The 23,831-nt window shown below is 53.0% G+C and overlaps 2 protein-coding genes across 2 annotated transcripts; both read right to left on the bottom strand.

The window, feature by feature from the left end:
• Positions 1 to 395: 395 nt before the first annotated feature.
• LOC122389809 (glutathione S-transferase C-terminal domain-containing protein homolog) lies at positions 396 to 23,813 on the bottom strand. The gene is made up of 6 exons (XM_043382214.1): positions 23,748 to 23,813; positions 18,727 to 18,996; positions 18,214 to 18,428; positions 17,818 to 17,911; positions 12,135 to 12,312; positions 396 to 2,702 (listed from the first exon to the last, which is right to left on the bottom strand). Exons 5-6 carry the CDS (start codon positions 12,143 to 12,145, stop codon positions 623 to 625), a joined length of 2,091 nt encoding a protein of 696 aa, XP_043238149.1. The 5' UTR covers positions 12,146 to 12,312; positions 17,818 to 17,911; positions 18,214 to 18,428; positions 18,727 to 18,996; positions 23,748 to 23,813; the 3' UTR covers positions 396 to 622.
• Positions 12,150 to 18,782, bottom strand: LOC122389804 (protein JTB-like). Its single transcript, XM_043382208.1, has 4 exons — positions 18,727 to 18,782; positions 18,214 to 18,428; positions 17,818 to 17,911; positions 12,150 to 12,312 (listed from the first exon to the last, which is right to left on the bottom strand). The coding sequence occupies exons 1-4, from the start codon at positions 18,780 to 18,782 to the stop codon at positions 12,150 to 12,152; spliced, it is 528 nt and encodes a 175-aa protein (XP_043238143.1).
• Positions 23,814 to 23,831: the final 18 nt, after the last annotated feature.

Raw genomic sequence — 23,831 nt, 5'->3', positions numbered from 1 at the left:
ATGTGCTTGCCGGGAATGTGGCCGTTCATGCACTCCATGATTACTTGCGTAGCAGCTTTCAAAGTCCAGTGCCTTGGCTAATATTCACCGTACGCCGAACATTACGGCACATTGAGCCAATGCACTGAAATGATAAATGATTGCCAGATGACGGCAAACGGTAATCTACATACTGGCCACTGGGTCTGGTGAAAGCCGAGGAATTTATCGTCCTGAAAGCTGCCTTCCCAGGCTCGCCGTCCGTTTCTTATTCAATGAATGTACCGATAGATTCAGTGACGATAACCTATGTATATTCGCGAGCCGCGACTACGTAATACCTAGGTTTGTAACACATTTGAATCGCGCTGAATGAACGTAGCGCTTACCCAAACCGATTAAGAACATGCCAATAATTTAAAACGTCAATGTTTATTACAACATTTCATGATTCAATAATCAATGGTGTAATCAAACTCGAGATATGCCTTAGAAAAGCAGCGGCGAAACTTCGTTAAATATACCCCGTAACGCCGCTCCTAGAATCACCGCCCACAGTTTGCCGCCGCCCGGCTCACGCGTCTCTCAGTTTTGCCGGCAGCAGCAGCGGCGGCGGGTTCCCGCAGCTGACGCCGGGCGGCGGTCAGTCGGCGGCGGCCGCCTCGGCCCGCTCGGCGGCGGCGGCGCCGGCGGCCAGCAGGGCGTGGTCGCCGTCCCAGCGCGGCGGCACGGCCAGCAGCAGGTGGTTCTTCTCGCTGCAGTCGGCCGGCTCGGCCACCGTCAGCAGCACGCGGTAACCGGCCTCGCGCAGGTGCGCCGCCCGGTCAGAGTCCACCAGCGCCATGCAGCGGCGGCCCTGGCGCGACTTCTCCGAGCCGTCCGCGTGCGTCTGGTCGGCCGCGTGGCCCAGCACGAGCCAGTCGCGCGGCGCCGCGCCCGTGCGACGGCCGGCCGCGCTGCGCGGGTAGCGCACAGAGCCAAAGTCGTGCACGGCGCCGTAACAGCAGGGGCAGCAGACGAGCGCGGCGCCGGCGGCCAGACACCGCTCGGCCACCAGGTCGGTGGCCACGCCGCACGCGTGCAGCGCCACGCCCAGCTGGAACTGGCCCCGGTAAAACTCCATGTTGCACTGATAGAGGCTGACGTTGGTCAGGTTGAGGGCCGCCGCGCGGTCCTGTCCGCGGCGCAGCGATTCCTCCTTGTTCTCGACCAGCACCACGTGACAGTCTGGCCGCAGGACCGCCAGCAGCAGGCCCAGGTGGCCGCCGCCGCAGCAGAAGTCGACGATGGTGTCGCCGGGCCGTGCGGCGCGCACCGCCAGCCAGGTCAGGTTCTCGAGCTGGTGCTGTTTGCGGGCCAGCCGGCTGGCGGGCAGACCGCCCTCTGCCGGGCTGGCGGCGGCCGGCAGCGCGCTCCAGTCGAGGCGCAGCTGGCCGCTGCCCGGGTGCGCCGCCACGCGGCTGACGAAGCGCGCCGCCTCCAGCCGCTCCAGGGCGGCAGCCACCTCCGACTGTACGGTGAACAGCCGACTCTTGGGCTTGTAGCGCGCCGGGTCCTTTTTGTAGAGGCTCTGCGGCGCTACCTCCGGCAGGCTGAGCGCCAGACGGGGTCCCGGCTGGCTCGGCTGCTCCGGCGGGAAGCACGCCTCCCACGTCTCCGCCAGACCCGGGACGGCCTCCACGGCTGCCATCCACTGACTGACGGCCGGCGCGGCCTCGGACAGCCGCAGCCCGTGCGGTCGCAGCGCCTCCGTCAGCAGGCGCAGACACGGGTACAGCAGCAGGTCACTGATGGTCAGCACGTGGCCCTCGGCGTACGTGTGGCGCACACACTGCAGCGCCGTGCGGTGGTCGCCGCTGCCCCAGGCGCGCACCGTGCCGCCTGACGCCTGGTCCTGCTTCCACACGTTGTGCACGCGCAGTGGCTGGTGCATGTGGTGCTCAAACTGGAGCAGCTCCGCCGGAACGGTGAACTTCACTGGATCGGAGCAGCCGCCGGCGTCGGCCGAGGCCGGCGGCGGGGTGACAACAGCGCCATCTGACCCAGCAGATGGCGCCTTGCCATCGGCAGCTAACTCCTCGGCAGAGTGGTCACAGCCGTTCGGGACGTGGGCCGACTCCGAGCCGTTCACGGACCCGGCAGTGCCGGCGCCCACCGCTGCACTCGGACCCCGTGTGGCGGCCAGCGCGGCCCGCAGCGCCTCCGGCACGTCCCTCTCGCAGAAGCGCGTCCACAGCGAGGCGTCGGCGGGCGGCGCCAGGGTGCCGCGGCGGAACCCCAGCAGGCTGTCGTCCCGGCGGCAGTAGTGGCCGCCGTCCGGCCAGCGCAGACCGTCCACCGTCTTCACAGCGCGGCGCACCACGGCGCAGAGGCCGGCCACGCAGAGCCGCTCGGCGGGCAGGTGGGCGGCCGGCAGCCGGCAGTCGGCCACCTCTGCGGGCAGCTGCGCCTCGGCCACGGCCGGCCGCGGCAGCCGCACGGCCACCGGCGCGCCCCGCCACTGGGCGCCCGTCACCAGCACCGGCTGCAGCCAGTGGGCCGGCACGCCGGCGCCGCGGAGCGCCAGCAGGGCGGCGGCCGTCTCGGCCGGCACCAGGCCCGAGCCGCTCACACACGGCAGGTAGATGCGCAGTCCGCCGCCGTCACCCAGACAGTCGGCGTCGCCCGAGTGCGGGCCCAGCCGGCAGGCGAACCGGTCCTGGCCGGCCGGCCGCGGGTCGTGTCTGTCGGCACAGGGAGGTGGGGAGGTCAGTCAGGAGCGGCCGGCACAGAGTACGGACTACGGACTGCACCGCAGTGTACTGTAGGAGGGTTAACTGGCTGCCAGAGACGACAGAATGATACCAGCTGCATACTTCTGATAACAGAATTGCTCAAAATATTGACATAGCTGACCATTGCCGGTAAAAGACAAATACACGAGACGATATATAGAGGATTCTTCATGGCTCCGAGTGGAAGATAAGGATATCTTTTCCAAGCGGGTTACTGAAAAACCGAGCGACGAAGGATCGAGGTTTTTCTGTAACACGCGAGGAAAAGATATCCGATCTTCCACGAGTGAGCCATGAGGAATCCTATATCTTTCTATGTTGAGGTTTATTCTTAATTAATAAAATATTATATTTAAATGCATTCATCTATGTAAAAATAGATTCAGAGTAGTTTGTTCTTATTTCATAAGTTTCATCCATAAACAACCATTAAAAATGTCCTTTGGTTATTGACCCATCATCACTTGAACTCTTGATTTTTCGCTATGAACCCTCGAGACCTTATCTTTGCATCTCAGAGGGATGCAGATATAACAAATTCTTATCTTTGCATCTCAGAGGAGTGCGAGATAGAAATATCCCTGCACTGTGGACCTAATGGCAAATAAACCTCAACTAGAAAGATAGACATGTGAAAATTAACGAACACGTTTGTGCAGATTTGTCTTAAGGGTGCGTTTCACGCGTAACGCTATGAGAAACGTTTTTCGTAAATATCTGTAGCATCGTTGCTTCGATTGCCTTCGTTTTTGGATATGTTATGAAGGACGGTAACCTCGTCATCACAGAGTGGTTACCGTTGTTCTGCAATCCACATATACTGAGCAATTGAGACAAACATATTGCAAAATCAAAATTTCAAACGAATAGAACTCAACACCGGATTGTCGTACGACTGTGATGTTTTCAGTTTTGGACTTACGAAGTCAAGGAAAACATTTCCTAGCAAGCCTTTTTTCCAATTTTGTACTATGTTTTGCATGATACAATTTTTATCTTGCAGTGCATTGCATGAAAGCCATGACAACAATTTCAAAAATGTGGCTGCTAGGAATCATAAAGACATCGATTCTCTACACAATCCTTTAGAGTGAATCATCATTGTATGCATCACTATGCAGTTCTATTCATTTGAAAGTCATTGCACAGCTAGTTCATAAAATCGCCGAGAGATGTCTCTGGCTGTATGGCCCGCGCGTTTCGACGGTCCCCTCGGCTCGTCACTCAGCGGCGTTTGTTGACACAGTGTCACACCCATTAGTTACGGCGCTCCGCTGGCGTTCGGCCGCCGTCGAGGTGCTCTGAACCCTCCCTGCTAAGTTTCGCCGTGACCAGACGGGTCGGAGACTCGTCCCACGATCTATCCATGAGCGGCGCCCAGCCAGGGGTCTCCTATCGCGCGCCTCTCACTCTTGATCGGGAGTACGCTGGGAAGAGCTTCTGAGAAACTGACAACTTTGAAAGAAGTCACAAGTTTGTGTCAGTGTGAGTGGTATTACGAACAGCGAACAGGTATATTTTGACAATAGGTATTTGACCTGACCTGGGCAGTCGGAACTGAACATAAATAATGAAAATAACCAGCAATACCTACAACTTCCATGGAGACATAGACCCAAGTGATGTGACGGCGAGACCAAATATCAGTTCGACTGTTATGTCAAAACCCTCGCCCTAGCAGGGTATTTTTCATACCCCTCCCCCGGCGTTTCGAAACTAAGCGTCGTAGCTCGCTTCGCAACAAAGAGCAGTCGATTGCTCTCAACGAGTACCTACTCGCGATTGATGGTATATTTTTTACCCTAATTTAATATTTGACCCAGCAGGTCAAATTTCGGGGAAAGCTGTAATTAGGCAAAAACTGCATAATAGCAATTAACAGCATCGTAGTCCTCTCGTAATTTCGCCTCGTAGCATATATGTGTTGACTTCGAAAGAGGTCAAAGGTTGACCTCGGATCACATAACCTTAAGCCTCACACTGGTGGGGGCTAATTTTTGCCCCCCCCCCCCGTATCTTCGAAACTATTGGACGGATTCGCAAAACTCAAACGGCGTTCGATAGCCCTGTTGCATTGAGAAAATTAAATTCAATGACCTCAGGGTCACTGATGACGTCACAGGTCCGGTCAAAGTTAAAATGTTTCACCGTTCACGGGCCTTCTAGAAAACGCGTTATAACTGTTATGGTTTTACATTTCAGTCTACGTTAATAATGGTTCGATAGCAAATTAATTATCGTCGCGATTCCGCCGCCCCAGACGCACACGCGCACTCCCGATGTGAACTGTATTGAGTCCGGCTGACGACTGCACAACAATACTCTTTACTCAAGGACGCCGGAAGCTGCCGGGCGGCACAGCCTACCATCAGGCGGCGGCCGGCGCCGCGGCGGCTGGCAACAGCTGTCAGCTGACTGCGCCGGCATAGTTCGTGCCGGCTCAGTAGCACGCATCACAACACCTCCCCCCAGACGTGGGGGAGACAACACGTCTCAAGAACAAAAACGGTGCCTCCGACAAACACAAACGCACCAACGCGTGCCAGCGCACGATGGCTACACAAACTCGTACACTGGGTCCGACCAAGTCACAGTCAGCCTCTTAGGCTGTCGACGAAGTCGTTTGCTGCGCCTCACAGAGACGTCAGGCGCGGGGGTCGCTGCGCCAGGGCGGCTGCGGGGGACTTCGTCAGCGGCTGGGGTCCCGCTGCCGGCGATCCTGGTTCGGGCGCTGGCCCGGCCGCTGTTGCCGTCTTCGGTGATGGCGTCTCGGCTGCCATCGGGTGACGTGGTCACCATCGGCCGCAGCGGGCGGAGGTATCGTCGATTCCGCCAGTAGGTGCGGCCGCTTGGCAGGCGAGCGAGGTAGTCTCGGCGGCTGCCGATGCCAACGACGACGCCTGTCCGGTCCCACAAACCAGTCTTCGGATCTTGCAGGAGAACCTGTTGACCGATGCGCAGAGGTCTCAGCGAGCGGGCGCTCGCGTCGTAGCGCTCTGCGGTCTGGGACTTCAGAGCGGCTGCTCTCTCATCACACTCCTCCGCCGCGCGCTGCCACACCTCGGCAAACGCTCGGTGGTGGGCTGGCACGGTAGAGCGCAGCGGGTGACCGTACAGAATCTGGGCCGGCGAGCGGCCATCGGCCCGAGGCGCGTTCCGCAGCTCCAAGAGGCCTTGCGCGAACGCGTCGCTGTCCAGGTTACCTCGGTCGCTGACCTTCTGCACGAGCCTCTTTACTGACTTCACTGCAGACTCCGCATGTCCGTTCGACTGAGGAAAATGCGGAGTGGAGATCTCGTGGGTCACTCCCCACCGTCGCAGGAAGTCGCGGGTGTGACGGGCTGCGAACTGCGGCCCTCCGTCCGTTCGCAGAGTCTTGGGTGCCCCAGTGGCCGCGAAGGCGACCCTCAGGCTGGACACCAGGTCCTTCGCGGACGTCTCTCCAGAGCAGTGGAAAACGAACGGCCATCCAGAGAGGCGGTCTACGTATACGAGATACGTTCGACCAGCCCACGAAAAGTAGTCCGCTGAGACGGCTTCGAAGACTCGAGTTGGCACCGCCTCGGAGACTAGCGGCTCCTTTTGCTGGCTCGGAAGATACATCTGGCAGGACTTGCACGCTGCGACGAGGTTAGCGATGTCCTGGTCAAGCCCGGGCCAGTAGACAACTTGTCTAGCCCGACGCTTGGTGCGCTCCACACCTTGATGGCTGGCGTGAAGCCGCTCGAGCGTCTCCCGACGCAGACTCTGAGGAATCAGGAGTCGCTGCCCGCATACCAACAGGCTGCCGTCCACGGCGAGACGGTCTCTAGCTGTCCAGTAGGGCCGCAGCGTCGGCTCCAGCTGCGACTTGTGGTCTGGAAAGCCAGCCAGGACCACGTCTCGGAGGGCGCTGAGCTCTGCATCACGCTCAGACGCCGCCCGGACCCTCTGCAGACTAGCGTCCGGGAACAGTGAGTCTTCCTCGGTCGGATCAGCCGTGGTGATCCTGGCGATCAGGCTTGCGATCTGGTGGGCTTCCTCCTTCTCCGCCTCTTCGTCGTCTGGAGTTGGAGTATCCACCGGTGCCCGGGAGAGCGCATCCGGGATCGCATGCAGTTTCCCTTGCCGCCAGACAGCGACGAAGTTGAACGGCGTGAGACGTTGCCGTAGCCGTTGCAGTCGCGGGTTGTCGATGTCGATGAGGCTCTTGGAGTTCAGCACTGGAACGAGCGGTCGGTGGTCTGTGACCACCTCGAACTGCTGCATGCCCGAGAGGTACATGCTGCACTTCCGACAAGCCCATGCAACTGCCAGCATCTCAATCTCGCAGACGGCGTAGCGGGATTCCACATCGGTCAGGAAACGAGACCCACACTGGATCAGTTTCCATCGTCCATCTGCATCCTGTTGCCGCAGACAGAAACCCAGCCCTCGCAGGCGTGCGGCGTCGGTCTCCAGGACTGTCCGGCGCCGCGGGTCAAAGAAGTCGAGGACTGGTGGCGAGACCAGCGCCTTCTTCACATCACTGAAGGCTTTGGAGTGCAGCGGCGTCCACACCCACTCGTTCTTCGGTCGCAGGAGGTGTCTCAGAGGCTCGGCGGCGGCCGAGACGTCTGGTGAGAAGTCACCCAGCTGGTTCACGAGACCGAGAAACGATCTGAGGTCCGTGAGGCACGCCGGCTGCGGAAACTCCGCGATGGCTCGCACCTTCTTGTTGTCTGCGGTGTAGCCTGTCTGGTCGATCTTGAATCCGCAGAACTCCACCTCATTCCCGGCGAAGGAGCACTTGTCTGGGTTCAGAGTCATCCCGTGGTCATCACATCTCTGTAGGATGTTCCACACGTGCTCCAGGTGAGCTGAGTAGCTCGAGTCGTACGCCAGAATGTCGTCTACGACTTTGCATGTCTGAGGAATGTCACCGAGAGCAGCGTCGCCTCTTCGGTTGTACTCGTCACCTGACGAGATCAGACCCATGACGGCACGTTTGTAGCGGAAACGGCCCCATGGCGTGATGAAGCACGTTTTGTCCTGGTCCTCCTCGCGAATGGGGATCTGGTGGTAGCCAGACTTGCTATCCAGCTTCGTGTAGAAGTTTGCACCGCTGCCGATCGAGGCCACAGCGTCGTGCGGCGACCTGACTGGGTACGCTGGCCTCTTGACGAATCGGTTCAGCTTGGTGAGGTCGACCGTCAGACGGCAGCTAGAGACCGTGCCGTCCGGCGACCGCTTTGCCACCGGCACGATGGGGTGGCACCACTCGGTCGGATGCTCCACCGGCTCGATCACGTCACTCTCCAGCAGCTCATCCAGCTGGCGCCGAATGTCGTCACGCCAGCAGAACGGTACACTGCGAGCTGTGGAGACGGCAACTGGTGTGGCGTCTTCAGTCAACTCGATGGCCATTGAGCCTCCGGACATCTTGCGCAGCTTCGAGGTGACGTCAAACACTCGTGGGAAGGCTTCCTTCATCGCTGAGAAGTGCTTCCGTCGTTCTTCAGCCGATGGCACGCCTTTGCTTTCATCCCACGTCGGCTTCAGCGGGTGCACCTTCTGCGCCTTCCCGGCGTCTTCAAGTGCAGGAGCAGAGCCTCGTTTGACCACTCTGCGGGGTATCTTGCTCTTCCCTGGCATGGTCTTCAGGGAGCAGACTGCTGGAGCTGCTCTGGAGGTCTCCTCTTCGTCTGAGATGGCAGAACGGATCTGCTGTGGGAACTCCTTGTGCAGTATTCCCAGTCGAACAGCGTCGTGCCACGACAGCAGCGAGCTGTGCAGCTTCTTCACCACAGAGACGGCTATCGTCCTCTTGATGCTTCCCAGCTGCAGTGCGACTTGGCACGCTCCCAGGCAGGGCAGTTCTCGTCCGTCCGCTGCGAACAGGCTTCCAGAGGGCGGCGTCAGCTTCTTGACGTTGATGCCCATCTGCTTCGCTGCCTCCTGAGAGATTACAGACACCTCAGCGCCTGTATCTGGCGTCCATGTCGTTTGTTGCCTGCGACCGTCACTCCGATGCAGCAGAATCTGGATCTGCGGAGCACGCGTCGTGTGCAGGCCTTGGATCATGCAGTCTCGGTGCTGCTGGTCCACTGTCTGTCTAGCAGGTGCAGATGCCGCTCGCGTCTTCATTGTGACGAGCGACACACGTCTGCCTCCATCGGACCTCCGCTGGGTCCGGTCTGTGCTCGCCGCGGGAGCGCGCGAGCGACTAGCGCTGCGACCGCGGCAGACAGACGCGAAGTGGCCTACCTTGCCACAAGCTCGGCAGGTCCTCTTGACGGCCCTGCAGTCGCCGGCGCTACGGTGAGCTTCACCACCGCAGCGGGGGCACGTCTTCTCAGCCGACCGGTCTCTCGGGCGACCGCGGCTGCGCTGGTACTGAGAGACCCTCGCCAGAGTCGAGCCAGCTGGTTCACGGATGGCTGAGCTGTTGGAGGCGGCATTCTCTGACGCTCGGGCGATATCCACTGCCTTCTGAAGCGTGAGATCCGGCTCTTCCAGCATTCTGCGGCGTGCTTCTTCGTCTCGCGTGCCGACAACGACTCGATCTCTGAACCTGTTGTCCTGGCAGTGGTGACAGAAATCACAGAACGATGCAATCTCTTTCAATCCACAGAGAAAATCGTCCACGGTCTCACCGGGCTCCTGTGCTCGCGTGTAAAAATCTCGGCGATCAATGATGACGTTACGCTGGCGGCGCAGATGCGTCTGCATCGCCGTGATGATGGTGCTCATGTCAGCGTCTTCGGGGATCGGCAGGCCGTACCTGACCACCCTGGTCCAATCATCATCAAGCAGAGCGAGTAGGGCTGCCTTCTGCTCGGGCTGGGCTAGCCTGTTGACGCCAGTCAGCAGACTGTAGCCGTGAAATTTCTGTCGCCAGGATTCAAACTCCTTCAGTGACGCCGATGACGACAGCTGTGGAGCGGGAGTCGCTGATGCCGGCAGTCTGGGCGGTAGATTGACGGCTGCGTTCGTATCGGCTGGGGTGGCCGCTGCAGTAGCCGCCGCGGCTGCAGCGCCGGCCCCTGCCGCCGGCCCGGCCCATATCCGTTCCATTACGGCCACCATACGCTCCTCCCGCTGCTGGCTTTGTCGCTGAGCTTCTTGAGCCAGCTCCAGTTGCTGGGCGAGGAGTTGGGTGAGGGCTCCCAGGTCTACCGGCTTGCCTTCCTCCGTCATTGCGAGAAACGCGCGCGAAAACCGACGAAAAAATGCTATATTTAACGATAAAAAGTAAATTATACCGATCGCGCCATGTTATGGTTTTACATTTCAGTCTACGTTAATAATGGTTCGATAGCAAATTAATTATCGTCGCGATTCCGCCGCCCCAGACGCACACGCGCACTCCCGATGTGAACTGTATTGAGTCCGGCTGACGACTGCACAACAATACTCTTTACTCAAGGACGCCGGAAGCTGCCGGGCGGCACAGCCTACCATCAGGCGGCGGCCGGCGCCGCGGCGGCTGGCAACAGCTGTCAGCTGACTGCGCCGGCATAGTTCGTGCCGGCTCAGTAGCACGCATCACAACAATAACATTGATTAAAAGGTATCTTATCGAAAATCATCGATAAAGCGTCGGTTGCCTAGTACAGATGTTGCTAAAAGACGTCACTGATACCAGGTCAGGTCACAGAGGTCAGGTCACCAAGGGTCAACACATGAATCCAACTTAACTAGGACCGTGTGATTCATGTTTTGCGACCAATTTTTCATTTCCAACTAAGTGGTTTTAGTTAGACGACCATGAGGGACGATTTAGGCTGCTTTCTGGTGGAGGTTAGGTCAAGGTCTGGTAAAAAAGGTCAAATTTCGAAGTTGATACTTTTGCATAAAAAGGGTACCTATTTCGATGTACAGGTCTCGCGGGTTTTAACGGTAGGTTTTGCACCTAGAAAATTTAGTGTACTTCAGGCTATATCTTCGTCGTCTTAAGCTTTTAAGTGTTGAAGATGCGATCGACTTGTTGGGTAACAAGCCGGCCATGATCGTGTAAAATGGCTTCATCGTAGATCGATTAGTTTCTGAGATATAACCGGAAATGTAAAAGTGCAAAACCTACCGCTTAATCTCGCGAGACCTGTACCTCATCACGGGGAATCAAATCGGTCGCAAAACGTCCTCAACTTTGCGACCGATACCCCCAAACCCGATTACCACACGCTGACGAAGTTTTGTGATAAAATTCGAAAGCTCCGACCCGAACGAATTCTTGGGGGATTGAAGTACGGATGAACTTATAAGATTCCGAGACATACAAGTTGTAGCTACCAATGGCCTTATTGCATCGTGCACTGCAACTTTCAAAGGACTCAGGCATCTACTGTAGCTCTGAAGAGGTGACAAAATTGCAAAAAAAAAATGTTTTATAAAGCATATTCTTCTGTGCCTTCTGAATTCTGATGCGATAGTCCGGCACTATACAGTGTAGCTCATGCTGATAGCTCATGCAATAACCCGAGTTTCGAACATCTAGGATATACTTGAACTGGGTGACCTAAACCTTTGAGACCGGGGTTCCACAATTTCACACACGATGAGAAATTAATGCATGATAACCGAAGGTTTGTTGTCAATAGTTAAAACACTATTCTTTAGAATTGTGTTTTTCTATTGAAAAACAAATCTGAGTTCCCTGACAATTTGGCAAAAGCTGCCTGAGATCAGTAAGCTATGCCAAGTTTCGCGGCGCTTATACGGGCAAACGAAAACTTGCAAGTTTGACCAAAAAACGCCCCACTTCCCCAAGCGAGGATTAATGAAGCTAACACTATGAATGTGACTGAAGCTGCTTTCCTGTACCTCATTCTGTTAGCTCTTTCATTATTCCGGTCTTTCCCTATCCGTGTGTGTCGGCGCGGGTTCGGCCCAATGTAGTTCGACTGAGTGCCTGACATCTGGTCCTTTCCGCCCGGCCTGACCGGCGCGGCGGACCCGTGCCACTCCTCCCCGAACTAGCGGGGCGCGGATGGGGAGGGGCGGCCCGGCAGTCGAACCCCTCTGCGCTAACAGATGGATGGACAGGGGAAATGTGATACTTGTCCTATGACAACAAACCGGCGTTCAGCGCTAGAGCCATCTACTGGTCTAGAAACGTATCTCTATGTCGGCAAGATCCTCGCCAGGTGGTGTAAAGGTCGCGTGAAACGCACCCTTAATATGCCAGCTAGTTAGCTAGCAAACTACCGTTTCCATGTCTTAGCATAGGCTTGAGAAAAAATCTGAGAAGTCCACAAAGCCCAGGCATTATGACAACGAGATAACCAATAACTCGGCCAGTAAGGCAATGAGCAAATTTCAAGGCGAGTTTTACAGTTCGCGTCGGAGCCAAACCCACCCTGTGGCCATGACGTTACACCCACACATACCCTGTGGCCATGACGTTACACCCACACATACCCTGTGGCCATGGCGCTACACCTGAGCGGCCAGCTGACGCTGGATCTTGCCGAGGGCGGTGCGCTCCAGCTGCCGCTGCCGGACGATCACCGCTCCGCCCGACACCAGCGCCGAGCACAGTGAGATGAGCTCGAGCAGCCAGAACTGGCGCTGACCCCGGTCCCGCGCGCCGCCACACCTGCACGCCAGCGCACAACACATAGACAACTGTCACTGGCCGGTACTCTTAGCGGTTAGTCGCCATAGTTACACAATAGACATAATACCAGTAAAACGCCTTTTGGGCGAAGAACGAGCGAGCGAGATAATGAGCCCTGCACGTGCGGAAGGGCGAGAGGGTACCTCCAACGGGCTTGCGCAAAGCACCCTTCTAACCGGTCGCTAGCGGTGTACCAAATTGGAACGCAATCGGCCCAGCCGTTCCTGAGATCTGGAAGCGGCATTATGCACGTGCGCACGTGCAAACGGGGTCCAAACTGACTTTTGCACGGCACCCTACTAACTGGTCCCCAACCGTGTACCAAATTTGAGCGCAATCGGCCCAGCCGTTCTCGAGATCTGGAAGCGCCCCCTGCACGTGCGCACGTGCAGTAGCACCTTAACCGCAACACATGGGAATGCATTGCCTGGTGGGTGCCTACCTGTATGCCAAGTTTCAGCGAAATCGCCCCAGTAATTACAGAGTTATTAAAATGGGAACAAATTTGACACCTCTTATTGTTGTATTTTGCACGTGCACTGGGGGTGACGCACATGTCTCGAGAGTATCCTATTTTTGGTAGAAGGGATGCTGCTACCCTACAAAAATTACCGCAAGTCAATCGCCCAAGCGGCTGCTGAGATATGAGCCTCTCAAAATCACTTCTTTTGCAAAACAGCTTGAACACCCTTGACTTTTCACGTGGCACGTGCCACGACGGTCACTGAGATGTATCAAAAGTAGTCAATAACCGGGTAGAAGGGATGGGGCTACCCAGCAAAAAAGACCGCAGGCCAATCGGTCCAGCGGTTGCTGAGATATAAGCCTCTCAAAAGCGTTACAGGCCGAGCCGGGCCGCTCATACTGAGATTTTTCCGTTATATTGAAAAGACTCGCTTCGCTCGCTGCGCTCGCTCGCTCGTAATTACCTATGGCTATAGATTGCGGAAAGCAGAACAACGCATGTCGCTGAAAAACGCACTTATTACGAGCGAGCGAGCGCAGCGAGCGAAGTGAGTCTTTTCAATACCAGTAAAACGCCTTTTGGGCGAAGAACGAGCGAGCGAGATAGTGAGCCCTGCACGTGCGGAAGGGCGAGAGGGTGCTTCCAACGGGCTTGCGCAAAGCACCCTTCTAACCGGTCGCTAGCGGTGTGCCAAATTTGAACGCAATCGGCCCAGCCGTTCCTGATATCTGTAAGCGGCATTCTGCACGTGCGCACGTGCAAACGGGGTCCAAAATGACTTTGGCACGGCACCCTACTAACTGGTCCCCAACCGTGTACCAAATTTGAGCGCAATCGGCCCAGCCGTTCTCGAGATCTGGAAACGCCCCCTGCACGTGCGCACGTGCAGTAGCACCCTAACCGCAACACATGGGAATGCATTGCCTGGTGGGTGCCTACCTGTATGCCAAGTTTCAGCGAAATCGCCCCAGTAATTACCGAGTTACTGAAATGGGAACAAATTTGGCACCTCTTATTGTTGTATTTTGCACGTGCACTGGGGGTGACCCACATGCATCGAGAGTATCCTATTTTGGGTAGAAGGGATGCTGGTACCCTACAAAAATTACCGCAAGTCAATCGCCCAAGCGGCTGCTGAGATATGAGCCTCTCAAAATCACTACTTTTGCAAAACAGCTTGAACACCCTTGACTTTCCACGTGGCACGTGCCACGACGGTCACTGAGATGTATCAAAAGTAGTCAATTACGGGGTAGAAGGGATGGGGCTACCCAACAAAAAAGACCGCAGGCCAATCGGTCCAGCGGTTGCTGAGATATAAGCCTCTCAAAAGCGTTACAGGCCGGGCCGGGCCGGGCCGGGCCGCTCATACTGAGATTTTCCCGTTATTACGAGCGAGCGAGCGCAGCGAGCGAAGTGAGTCTTTTCAATATAACGGAAAAATCTCAGTATGAGCGGCCCGGCCCGGCCCGGCCTGTAACGCTTTTGAGAGGCTTATATCTCAGCAACCGCTGGACCGATTGGCCTGCGGTCTTTTTTGTTGGGTAGCCCAATCCCTTCTACCCCGTAATTGACTACTTTTGATACATCTCAGTGACCGTCGTGGCACGTGCCACGTGAAAAGTCAAGGGTGTTTAAGCTGTTTTGCAAAAGTAGTGATTTTGAGAGGCTCATATCTCAGCAGCCGCTTGGGCGATTGACTTCCGGTAATTTTTGTAGGGTAGCAGCATCCCTTCTACCCAAAATAGGATACTCTCGAAGCATGTGGGTCACCCCCAGTGCACGTGCAAAATACAACAATAAGAGGTGCCAAATTTGTTCCCATTTCAGTAACTCGGTAATTACTGGGGCGATTTCGCTGAAACTTGGCATACAGGTAGGCACCCACCAGGCAATGCATTCCCATGTGTTGCGGTTAGGGTGCTACTGCACGTGCGCACGTGCAGGGGGCGTTTCCAGATCTCGAGAACGGCTGGGCCGATTGCGCTCAAATTTGGTACACGGTTGGGGACCAGTTAGTAGGGTGCCGTGCAAAAGTCATTTTGGACCCCGTTTGCACGTGCAGAATGCCGCTTCCAGATCTCAGGAACGGCTGGGCCGATTGCGTTCAAATTTGGCACACCGCTAGCGACCGGTTAGAAGGGTGCTTTGCGCAAGCCCGTTGGAAGCACCCTCTCGCCCTTCCGCACGTGCAGGGCTCACTATCTCGCTCGCTCGTTCTTCGCCCAAAAGGCGTTTTACTGGTTGTTAGCAATTAATTTGCAGCAGTGTACCTACATCTGTTAGTCAGAGTTATTGTGTATTGTGGAAGCGGCTCTACCACAATACTAAAGAGTAGGTACAGACTAGTGGTACGATAAGTCAGTCTCCTGAAAAGAAAATAATCAAAATGTTTTCAAGCACAACACAAAAGGACGATTAACCCGAACGACCAGAAAATGGCAGTGCTGAACCGAGAACGGTACCAGTGTTGAAGCTCGGTAATGTAAGTCATGAACGGTCCGATATTAATCCTCTTTTGTTAGAATGGGTCAAAATGCTTCAAAGGGATGGTACCACATCGTTTAAGAAACAAACCTTTCTCAGCGTGCTGCGGACAGATCTGAACCGTCACATAACTATTCGAATTTTTTCACTCAGTCTGCTGAACAGACGCTTACGCTCATCGATGCCCAAAGATGGAGAATCATTGTAGGTGAATATATTCAATGTATATGTTACAGGCAAAGTGAAAACTCGGGCATTTTGCAAAATGCCTAGGCAATTTGCAAAATGCCTGACCCGCCAGGCATTTTGCAAAATGCCCAGGCAGTTTGCAAACTGCCTGACCCACCAGGCATTTTGCAAACTGCCTAGGCATTTCACAAAATGCCTGACCCGCCAGGCATTTTGCAAAATGCCTGGGTTTCCATATATTCCACCGTTTTTGTTGACTACAGGCGTTGATCATAAACGTTCCACTGCGACTGACCCCACAACACATTTCACATGCGTTGTGGGCACATGTGACACATTCCACGGTCACGAATACAGGGTGTCACGAAATTGTTGCGGGATGTTGTACTTGTGTCCCGAAATGTATTGCATCGTAGTTGCGTCATTGTTCTCCAGCACCTCGCTGACAAGCTATCAGCGGCCACATGGTCTGTCCCGGCGGCACCTGGTGAAGCTCAAATAGGCCTCTGTAGCCCATCATGCCCCAAACGAGAATCCCAGTGCCCAGTGGGTGTTTCACCGTCTCGACGTTGCAGCGCCTCTGAGCTGCTGTTGGCCCAGAACTGCTTGTCGAGACGGTTAGTGACTAAGAAGAGCTCTAATAGCCGTTTGCACGACGGGCTATCCGGCGAGTGCACCTAATTTGACCAAATCTGCACCTAATCTCTTTTACAGGGAATATCTTTATTTTATGAATTTATTTCAGTGTTTTAACCGATGATGCTCTCTGATAATATGACAAAGGAGGCATATAAACAATTAGTACAACCCTAGCTGATAGCTACTAAGAGACACACTGAACCTAATTTGACCAAATATGCACCTAATCTGCACCAGATGTGAACCAAATGTGTACCAGATGGCCGTCGTGAAAACGGCTAATATCGCCTCACGGCCTCATCATTGAAAAGTCTGAATCTCTAGTCCTGAATGGTCCAGATTTTGTGGGGTTTGTCGAAGTCCAGCTGCATCACTTATGGATGACGGTAAGTCAGGGTTGCAGACTGAGGTTGAGCGGCTTCAGCTTCAGGGTAAAATCTTCAGATACCGGGGGATGGCCGATTAAGATGCCGAGTGCCGTGGTCGAGATGCCCTGTTGCCGGACCCGTTCAAATTACATCCATTCAGCACTCAGGAGGGGCACGGAGGGACAAGACCGCGCCAACCGCGTATCAAGATCGTGACACTCTGTATACCTACGTCTTGCGTCAATTCTGTCGAGATGGAGCCAACGCTGAATGGACTTGAGCCACCGTCTCCGTACCCTTCGTATATACGGAGTTGTAGCCGTGTGTATAAAAGCTGCCATGTCCAGTCTTCTGCCCTGGTGGGCAACTGTTCCGGCAGAGACGATTGATAATGCACCTAAACGTGTAACAATCAAATTTTCGTAAATTGGAAGAGTATTCTTTTCTGATCAATATCCACCCATAGTATTTTCAAAAAGCCACCAAGAGCTCTTAGAAACAGTATAATCATTGTACTTACCGAGTGCATGTTTACCCACAAAACCACGCCCGGTGCTCGGCACCCGACGGCCGCTGGGGCTCAGTGATCTGAACTCGGCGGCGCTACCCGGAGAACGCAGTGGCCCCTCGCTTGGTGCGCATTGACAGCGATTAATTTTTGTAAGCAGCAGTTACAAATGATGCTTACCTATACATCGTCGCTAGTGCGAGTTTGATGTCAGGCATTTTGCAAAATGCCTGGGAAAATATTTCAGGCAGTTTGCAAAATGCCTGGTGGGTCAGGCAGTTTGCAAACTGCCTGGGCATTTTGCAAAATGCCTGGCCGGTCAGGCATTTTGCAAATTGCCTAGGCATTTTGCAAAATGCCCGAGTTTTTACTTTGCCTGTAACATATACAAACGCTTGACAATAATCCAGAAAAATAAAACAAAAAGGAACTGGAACCGATGTGTTGAAGCAAATAAGTGTCCTATAAACTGATATGTTCAGATGAATGAAAGCAATTGCCCCGACTGCAATACGGGCGACTGATTGTTTAGATGACAACACGTTAGATGTGCTCACACAACCAGCCATGACAGTAACCAGTGCTTTAGTACCACTAATCGAGTTCAACTAGCTGAAGGTGCGCTCACCATTCACCGATCGCAGCAGATATTATGTTATATGTAACATCTGTCGGGGTCTGTATGTATCGGGTGCCGGAACAGACCGGACCAGACATCCTATCACCAACCGGCTCCGATAATCTGATGCTATACCAAGTGAGGACAAACATTCCGGCGCACCAAAAACAATAGGTACGATAGGTATTCAACCAAGAAAGTTGCTTACCCTCTGTACACCTTTCCGTCCTTCTCACAGTTGAGCAGCTCGATGTAATCGCTATGCGCGCATTCGGGGACGCTTCCACTAGCCTTCTCAAATCCTGAAACGATCCATTTTTAGTAGTAGCGGTAAGACAAGTGAACAGTAGAAACGTTTAAGCATTCAATATAAGCTGGCTGGTAATAAGCGTTGTAATGTTCTCAGCAGTCAGTTTACTGATGGAGTGAACTGCTGAGCAACTTTATGCATTTAAACTACCTACCGTAAAAGCATTATTAAGGTAAAAAGAAAGTGGTATGGCATTGCATAAATTAGGTACCTAAATGTTTGGTGGTCACTGCTCATGAGCATCTGGAATGACACTATGCACATAAAAAGAAAAACATGTCATCGACTACTGACCCGTACACCGGCGGCAGGGGCGAGCGACTGTGAACGTCTGACTCTCCCAGCAGTGCCGCTGGCTGGGCGCAGACTCTGGCAGCGCTGTCGCCGGCAGGGCCGAGGACAGGTTGTGCGCAGGCGGCGGGGGAGCCTCTGAGCTGACAGCTACGCGCCGACCGTGCACACCGTCCGGGGTTAAGATGTTCTCCAACAGCACAATGATGATGCTCACACTGTCAACAGTCAGGACATAGAATTAGACAATGCACTTACTCCAAAATTCATTCCAACTTCTTTTAACAACCATCAATTCATTTATTGTTAGATACTAGTTGAGAGCACATAGTAACATGCAGCAACTATCTAGTCTTTAATTTCAACTGATAAAATCAACTAAGGTAGACTGTCAAGATTCCACTGTATTATAACATTCGATGCATTATAACATTACTCAGCGAAGCCATTTCTCATGAATACAAAGTGCTTGTCAGCATCTTCTCACCAGACTATTGAAGTTTGTACTTAACTCACCAAACGAGTACAATAATAGCTGCAATCATTCGGCGACGAGAGCAGAGCTCAATCATTCTTGACAAGAAGGCTAACTAGTATTAAACTCCGGGTCTAGGTATCACAGCTACACTTCATTACAAAAAGTCGTCAATGATTCAAGAATACTGCTGAGAGGTAATTAACACCTCAGTGACTTTCTAAAGCTTCATGCATGCCTCCTTTATCCATAGCTTGAGATACATAAAATGGCCCATATGTGTCTTCCTCTTGTCAATTCAAATTCGTTTTCTGTAAATAATGGTAAAAATCAGCAAAACTTTCTTTGATGAAATTAGGACTAGGTGGGTTGAGAAAGTAAATGCAGCAAAGACCTTTCCTTAATCGTTACAATAGATGGCACCAATCCTCCAAATTTCGTATTTTTGGCTTCCATGGGAGCTGAGATATTGTCCCTGAGGGAGTCCCTCGCTATTCTACTGGGCATAGTTCTCAGAACCCTTCCACTGCAAGTGTTCAAGCAAAATGTTGGGCATTTGATGTAACTAGTTAATTTTAACTTGGTGACAAATTACCTGTCACAGACATTTCATTTTACCATGCTTTTACACTCTTTCTGGCGTATGTCCTCAGATTTGGCCTAGTAAACAATTTAGTATGCAGATGACAAAGACAGTGTATAATAGGGCCTTGGCAAACTCTTTTTTTCTGCAATAACTTTTGACTCGAGAGTCGCATCAACCTGATGTGCTCTATCATTTGAAAGATGCCCTGGCCCTGGTGGCACCCTGGTGGCGCAGTGACCATCCCACCTTAACATTAGTTTTGAGTTGAGATAGCCAAATTGGTGGCCATGGCCTGCAAATACCGGTTTGGGCACTCACAACATCGAAAAATGCTTTAATTCGGAGATATCAGTAGGCGGAACTATGGTCAAGCGTACCCATTTTCGGGAACGCATTTTCGTTCCCATGTTTGGGAACGATAAACCCAAATATGGGAACGCCATGTAGGCATTATTTAAAACAAGAAAAAGAACCGTTAAATGACGTCCAAAAAATATAAAACGATCGTGAACCGCCTGATATTTGTCTCAATATTGTTGGGAAAGAGTTTGATATTGTAAGGCCCATCGTAGTTTCAAATCGTTCCCCTATTTCTAAAGCAGTCCATCATCCGGGCCGCGAGCCCAAATTTGGGAACGCTCTCGTACACTGGCGCTGCAAGCGTTCCTTATTATGGGAACGGCGTACCCAAAATTGGGAACGATTTCACCGACGCCTTTCAGGGGCTCTTTTCATTAACAAGCATCACGTCCAACGCCGCAAAGTATTGTTAACGCAACAATCATCAGATGACCTTTCCGGCAAGACCGTCGCATGTTTCGCCCGGTCTTCTGCGCTTTTATTCCCGTCGATCTCGCAGCGGGCACGCCCCCGTCTGCAGGATTACGTAATTCACAACGCTCAGCGATGTTCAACAAGGTCTTCCATACCTATATCCACCGTCCGTGCCGGGGGTGGAGACATGTCAAGCACCTGTCTGTTTATCACAGATAGTTGACGAGTACAAGGAAGTATCCAAAAATGGGAACGCTGAATATGTTACACCCTCAAAACACCTAGTCCCAATGAAAATCTAGTTTTTTCCTTTCTTAATGAGTGTAAGTGGCAAAAGGCCTGGTAGGATGGGCACGAGGAATGATCGAAATCAGCATAGAAATTATAAATAAGCCACACAGAGCGATCTATATAAGAGAAATTCCCCCAAAACGATCATGCTTAGAAACACGGAAGACAAAAACCACGCTCATGACGCTCCTTATAAAACAACGCTAAACAGCTAGCATCCAAATAAAATGTCTTTCCGGGCTGATAAAATACAGCTGAATAATTTTCGACCACTTAAACTGAGTTTACAACAGTAGTTCGGTAAAATCACGCACGTTCTACGCGGTCGTCCGCCTCGACACCAAATGTCAACAATATTACCTCGGGACTGTCCGCGTGTTCGCTTGCATATGTCAGCATCGGGTGTCGCTAGTATGAAACTTCATAACCAGGCGAAAATTATTATACTTGACCTCAAAATGTAAAAAACGCTTCATTTTCCTTAAAATTGCATGTTAAATGTAGTGTAACCCATGTTTTCACCATTCCGTCATTTCAAAAAATCATTAAAAATATCATTCGACGGTCAATTTCCTTGTTCAACGGTCAGATTAAAGATAATTTATAGAGACTTAGTAGATACTTAAATTAGCGTGCACTTTTTTGAGACGTGATGCACTAATGAGTTTTCGTGGGCGAACGGCCGAAAAATTACCTTCCGTTCTCATAAATGGGAACGCCCGTTCCCATATTTGGGAACTCCGTTCCCAAAAATGGGAACGTTCCTATATTTGGGTACTCATGACCATAGTTCCACCTACTGATATGGAATTTCAAACTTGCAGTTTTCGGATTCTAAGGGGCTAATGCATTGAGATGCCCCCTTAGAATTTGTGACGTCAGCGGTGATCTAACGATTTTGAAACCTTATACTTACATCTTTGTGAAGCAGTGGTGGTATATGCTATTTGCGCGCAACATCTGCCGCAAACGCCGCACTTCTAAAACGAAGTCGCTAGAAACAGCGGAGATCCCAAAAAAGTAAACAAAAGTAAAAGTCTAATATCTTGAAAACCGGTGAATATTTTTCGGTGAAATTTGGTAGATATTCGTTTTTGCTCTTTCTGAACCGAGCGACATCACTTTCATGCCAATTTGAATTGCCAATTTTTGCCAATTTTTGAAGGTGGGAGGGTCCCTTTAAGGTGTCGACCCGCGGTGCGAGCGAGAGGGGCCGGCTTCAGGTTCAATTTCCGATTCCGCCCGTTCCGCGGGCGTCGTCCCTGGCTGCGTCAGCCGTCATCAGGGCCCTGTATCACTGTCCGGACGGCATGCGCGCTGCAGTGCGCCAGCGTGCTGGTACGGCGTTCATGGGCGTTTAAGATGAATTTGGCTCGACACTTCAGCATTGCGAGGCGTCTGAGTTTATGTTTCCATGGAAACCCAACGCGCCGCTGGTATGCTGTAGCTCCCAGCGTGCGCAGCGTCGGGACCGTGGGTACAGGTGTGGGGTAGGCCATGGGGTAGGCTCCCACTTCAGCCGTAGCCTGGGGGAAGGGGATAGGACGAGGAGGACTGCCTGACTGGAAAAAATACATGTTATGCCGAATAGGTCCAGCGTAGTGGCGGGATTGCGCCGAAAATTTCAGCGTACGTCCGGCATAACTTCGCATGCGCCGAATTCAGCCCATGGCGGCAGCTGAATTTTACGGCGCAGGGCGGCCGCAGATTTTTTTTTTTGGCGAAAACCCTGTCGCCGAACTTGGTCGGCACGCTGGTCAATCTAGCAGCAGATTCCCCCTGCCGGTGGGCGGCTCTGGACTTCTGGAGAGGTTCCGGGACGATACGTCCCCGCCCCGGTCATCACGTGCTCGAACTGACGAGCCACCCCGAGTTTACTCAGCGGAGGAGCGGCCGCCCAGGTGAGGCCTCAACCCTCGGAGTGGAGCTAGGTATGGAAGACCTTGTTGAACATCGCCAAGCGTCGTTAAGTAGTACTGCAGTGGGTTCCTGGCTCCTGCCCACTGCGGTATTGAGGGGAATGAGAGCGCGGCCGTCCTGCCCTGAAACGCTGTCCAGGGTGGTTCATTGTGCAGCCTCGCATCAATGGCGCGACAACTGGTCCGAGTCACTATTCAAGCCACTCCTCGGGAGCACGCCGCTGCTCCCTATCCCCGGAGAGGACCGAGAGGACATCGTTTCGACCTCCGGTGCAACAGATGAGGGTGGGCCCTGGGGCCACCCACTCCAGTATGTGTACTGAATCAGCAGTCCACTTCGTGGCGTGCCATCAGTGCCCAGACAAGTGGTGCCCCGCAGCCCTCTGCGCCGTGTGCCGAGAGGAGGTTGATGTGCCGGAGCACATGCTGCTCCGCTGCCTGGCCTTCGCTGGCTCCCAACAGCTTCAAAAACACTGCTCTGTCTATTTTTGGCCCCGGAACATCCAGCTCCGGCCTTGTTTCACGGCACAACGCTACAGTGCGCTATGCATATTCAGGCATTGAGTTTGTGGAAATAAAAAAACTTATTCAGAAATCAGATGCACAAATATTGGAGGGCATCCAAGGCCACAGAATGCTCTGTCTGGTTGAAATAACCTTGATCGGTAGATATGCACATGCGCTGTCTATAAGTGGTTTAATTTTGGCACATATAGGCACCCAGTTTTTGGCGCAAATCATGAGAAATTTAGGCCCAAAATTGCTTGCACCAAATTTCAGCGCAAGAGGGTCTCAGGGACCGGGGGCATCCAGGGTAGTATACATAGGCGGCGGAACAGGGAGGGCACCGGGGCACCGTGCCCCCCTTTGATTTTGGCATTTTACCATTAGCCCTACGGGCATTGAATGGACAGAATGGGACCAAAAGTTGGCAGTGCCCCCTTTAATTGAAGGTGTTGCGCCGCTACTGGTAGTATATGAGTGTTTTCCAGTCTGGAGGAGGAGCAGGTCAGTGAGGTGGGTGCTCTCTCCTTTAATTGGGAACTGTGCCCGTTGGAGACAGGTCCGAAAAAAAAATTAAAAACAAATAAAGAGAGCACACCATTGTGAAAATTTACTGATAGTTTGTTTGTTTTCTTGGTTGTTTAACGACGCATCAGTCAGACTTGACTATTAGCGTCGATTTACTGATAGTACAACTTAAGCTAAGTAATCAAAAATTTCAACAACAAAAACACTTAGGGTGGAGACTTCCACTGACGTCCAACTGGCGTCTAACTGAGCAGACGTCCAAGTTGGTGTCTAACTTGGCGTCTAACTGTTGGACGGAGACTTCCAAGCTAGACGCGCCTAAATTTAGCCGTCGCCAGATAGACGCAGTTGCCGTCCAGCTAGACGCGTCTAAGAGTTAGACGCGTGTAGCCAGACGCGAAATGGAAGTCTCCACCCCAAGGCAATATATAGTCTCCACCCTTAAAAATTTTGAACGTACTCCCGCGCCGCTTATAGCGCCGCTTCCGTCACACTCTCTGCTTCAAATGTCTACTTAAAATATTTGCTTGTCAGATAGATTTAA

Source organism: Amphibalanus amphitrite, unplaced genomic scaffold, assembly GCF_019059575.1.
Source record: "Amphibalanus amphitrite isolate SeventyFive unplaced genomic scaffold, NRLGWU_Aamphi_draft 000373F_arrow, whole genome shotgun sequence".
Taxonomy (NCBI): Eukaryota; Metazoa; Arthropoda; class Thecostraca; order Balanomorpha; family Balanidae; genus Amphibalanus; species Amphibalanus amphitrite.
Note: the sequence above shows the minus strand (reverse complement) of the source record. Positions and strands in the feature narration are given on the sequence as shown.

Bases quoted from the DNA above. Each gene is read 5' to 3' on its own strand.
- LOC122389804 (XM_043382208.1), bottom strand. From the start codon at position 18,782: ATGATTGAGCTCTGCTCTCGTCGCCGAATGATTGCAGCTATTATTGTA. The intron at 18,429-18,726 runs GTGAGTTAAGTA...GACTGTTGACAG, and splicing joins GCTATTATTGTACTCGTTTG to TGTGAGCATCATCATTGTGC. The intron at 12,313-17,817 runs GTAAGCAACTTT...GCTGGCGTGCAG, and splicing joins GACGGAAAGGTGTACAGAGG to GTGTGGCGGCGCGCGGGACC.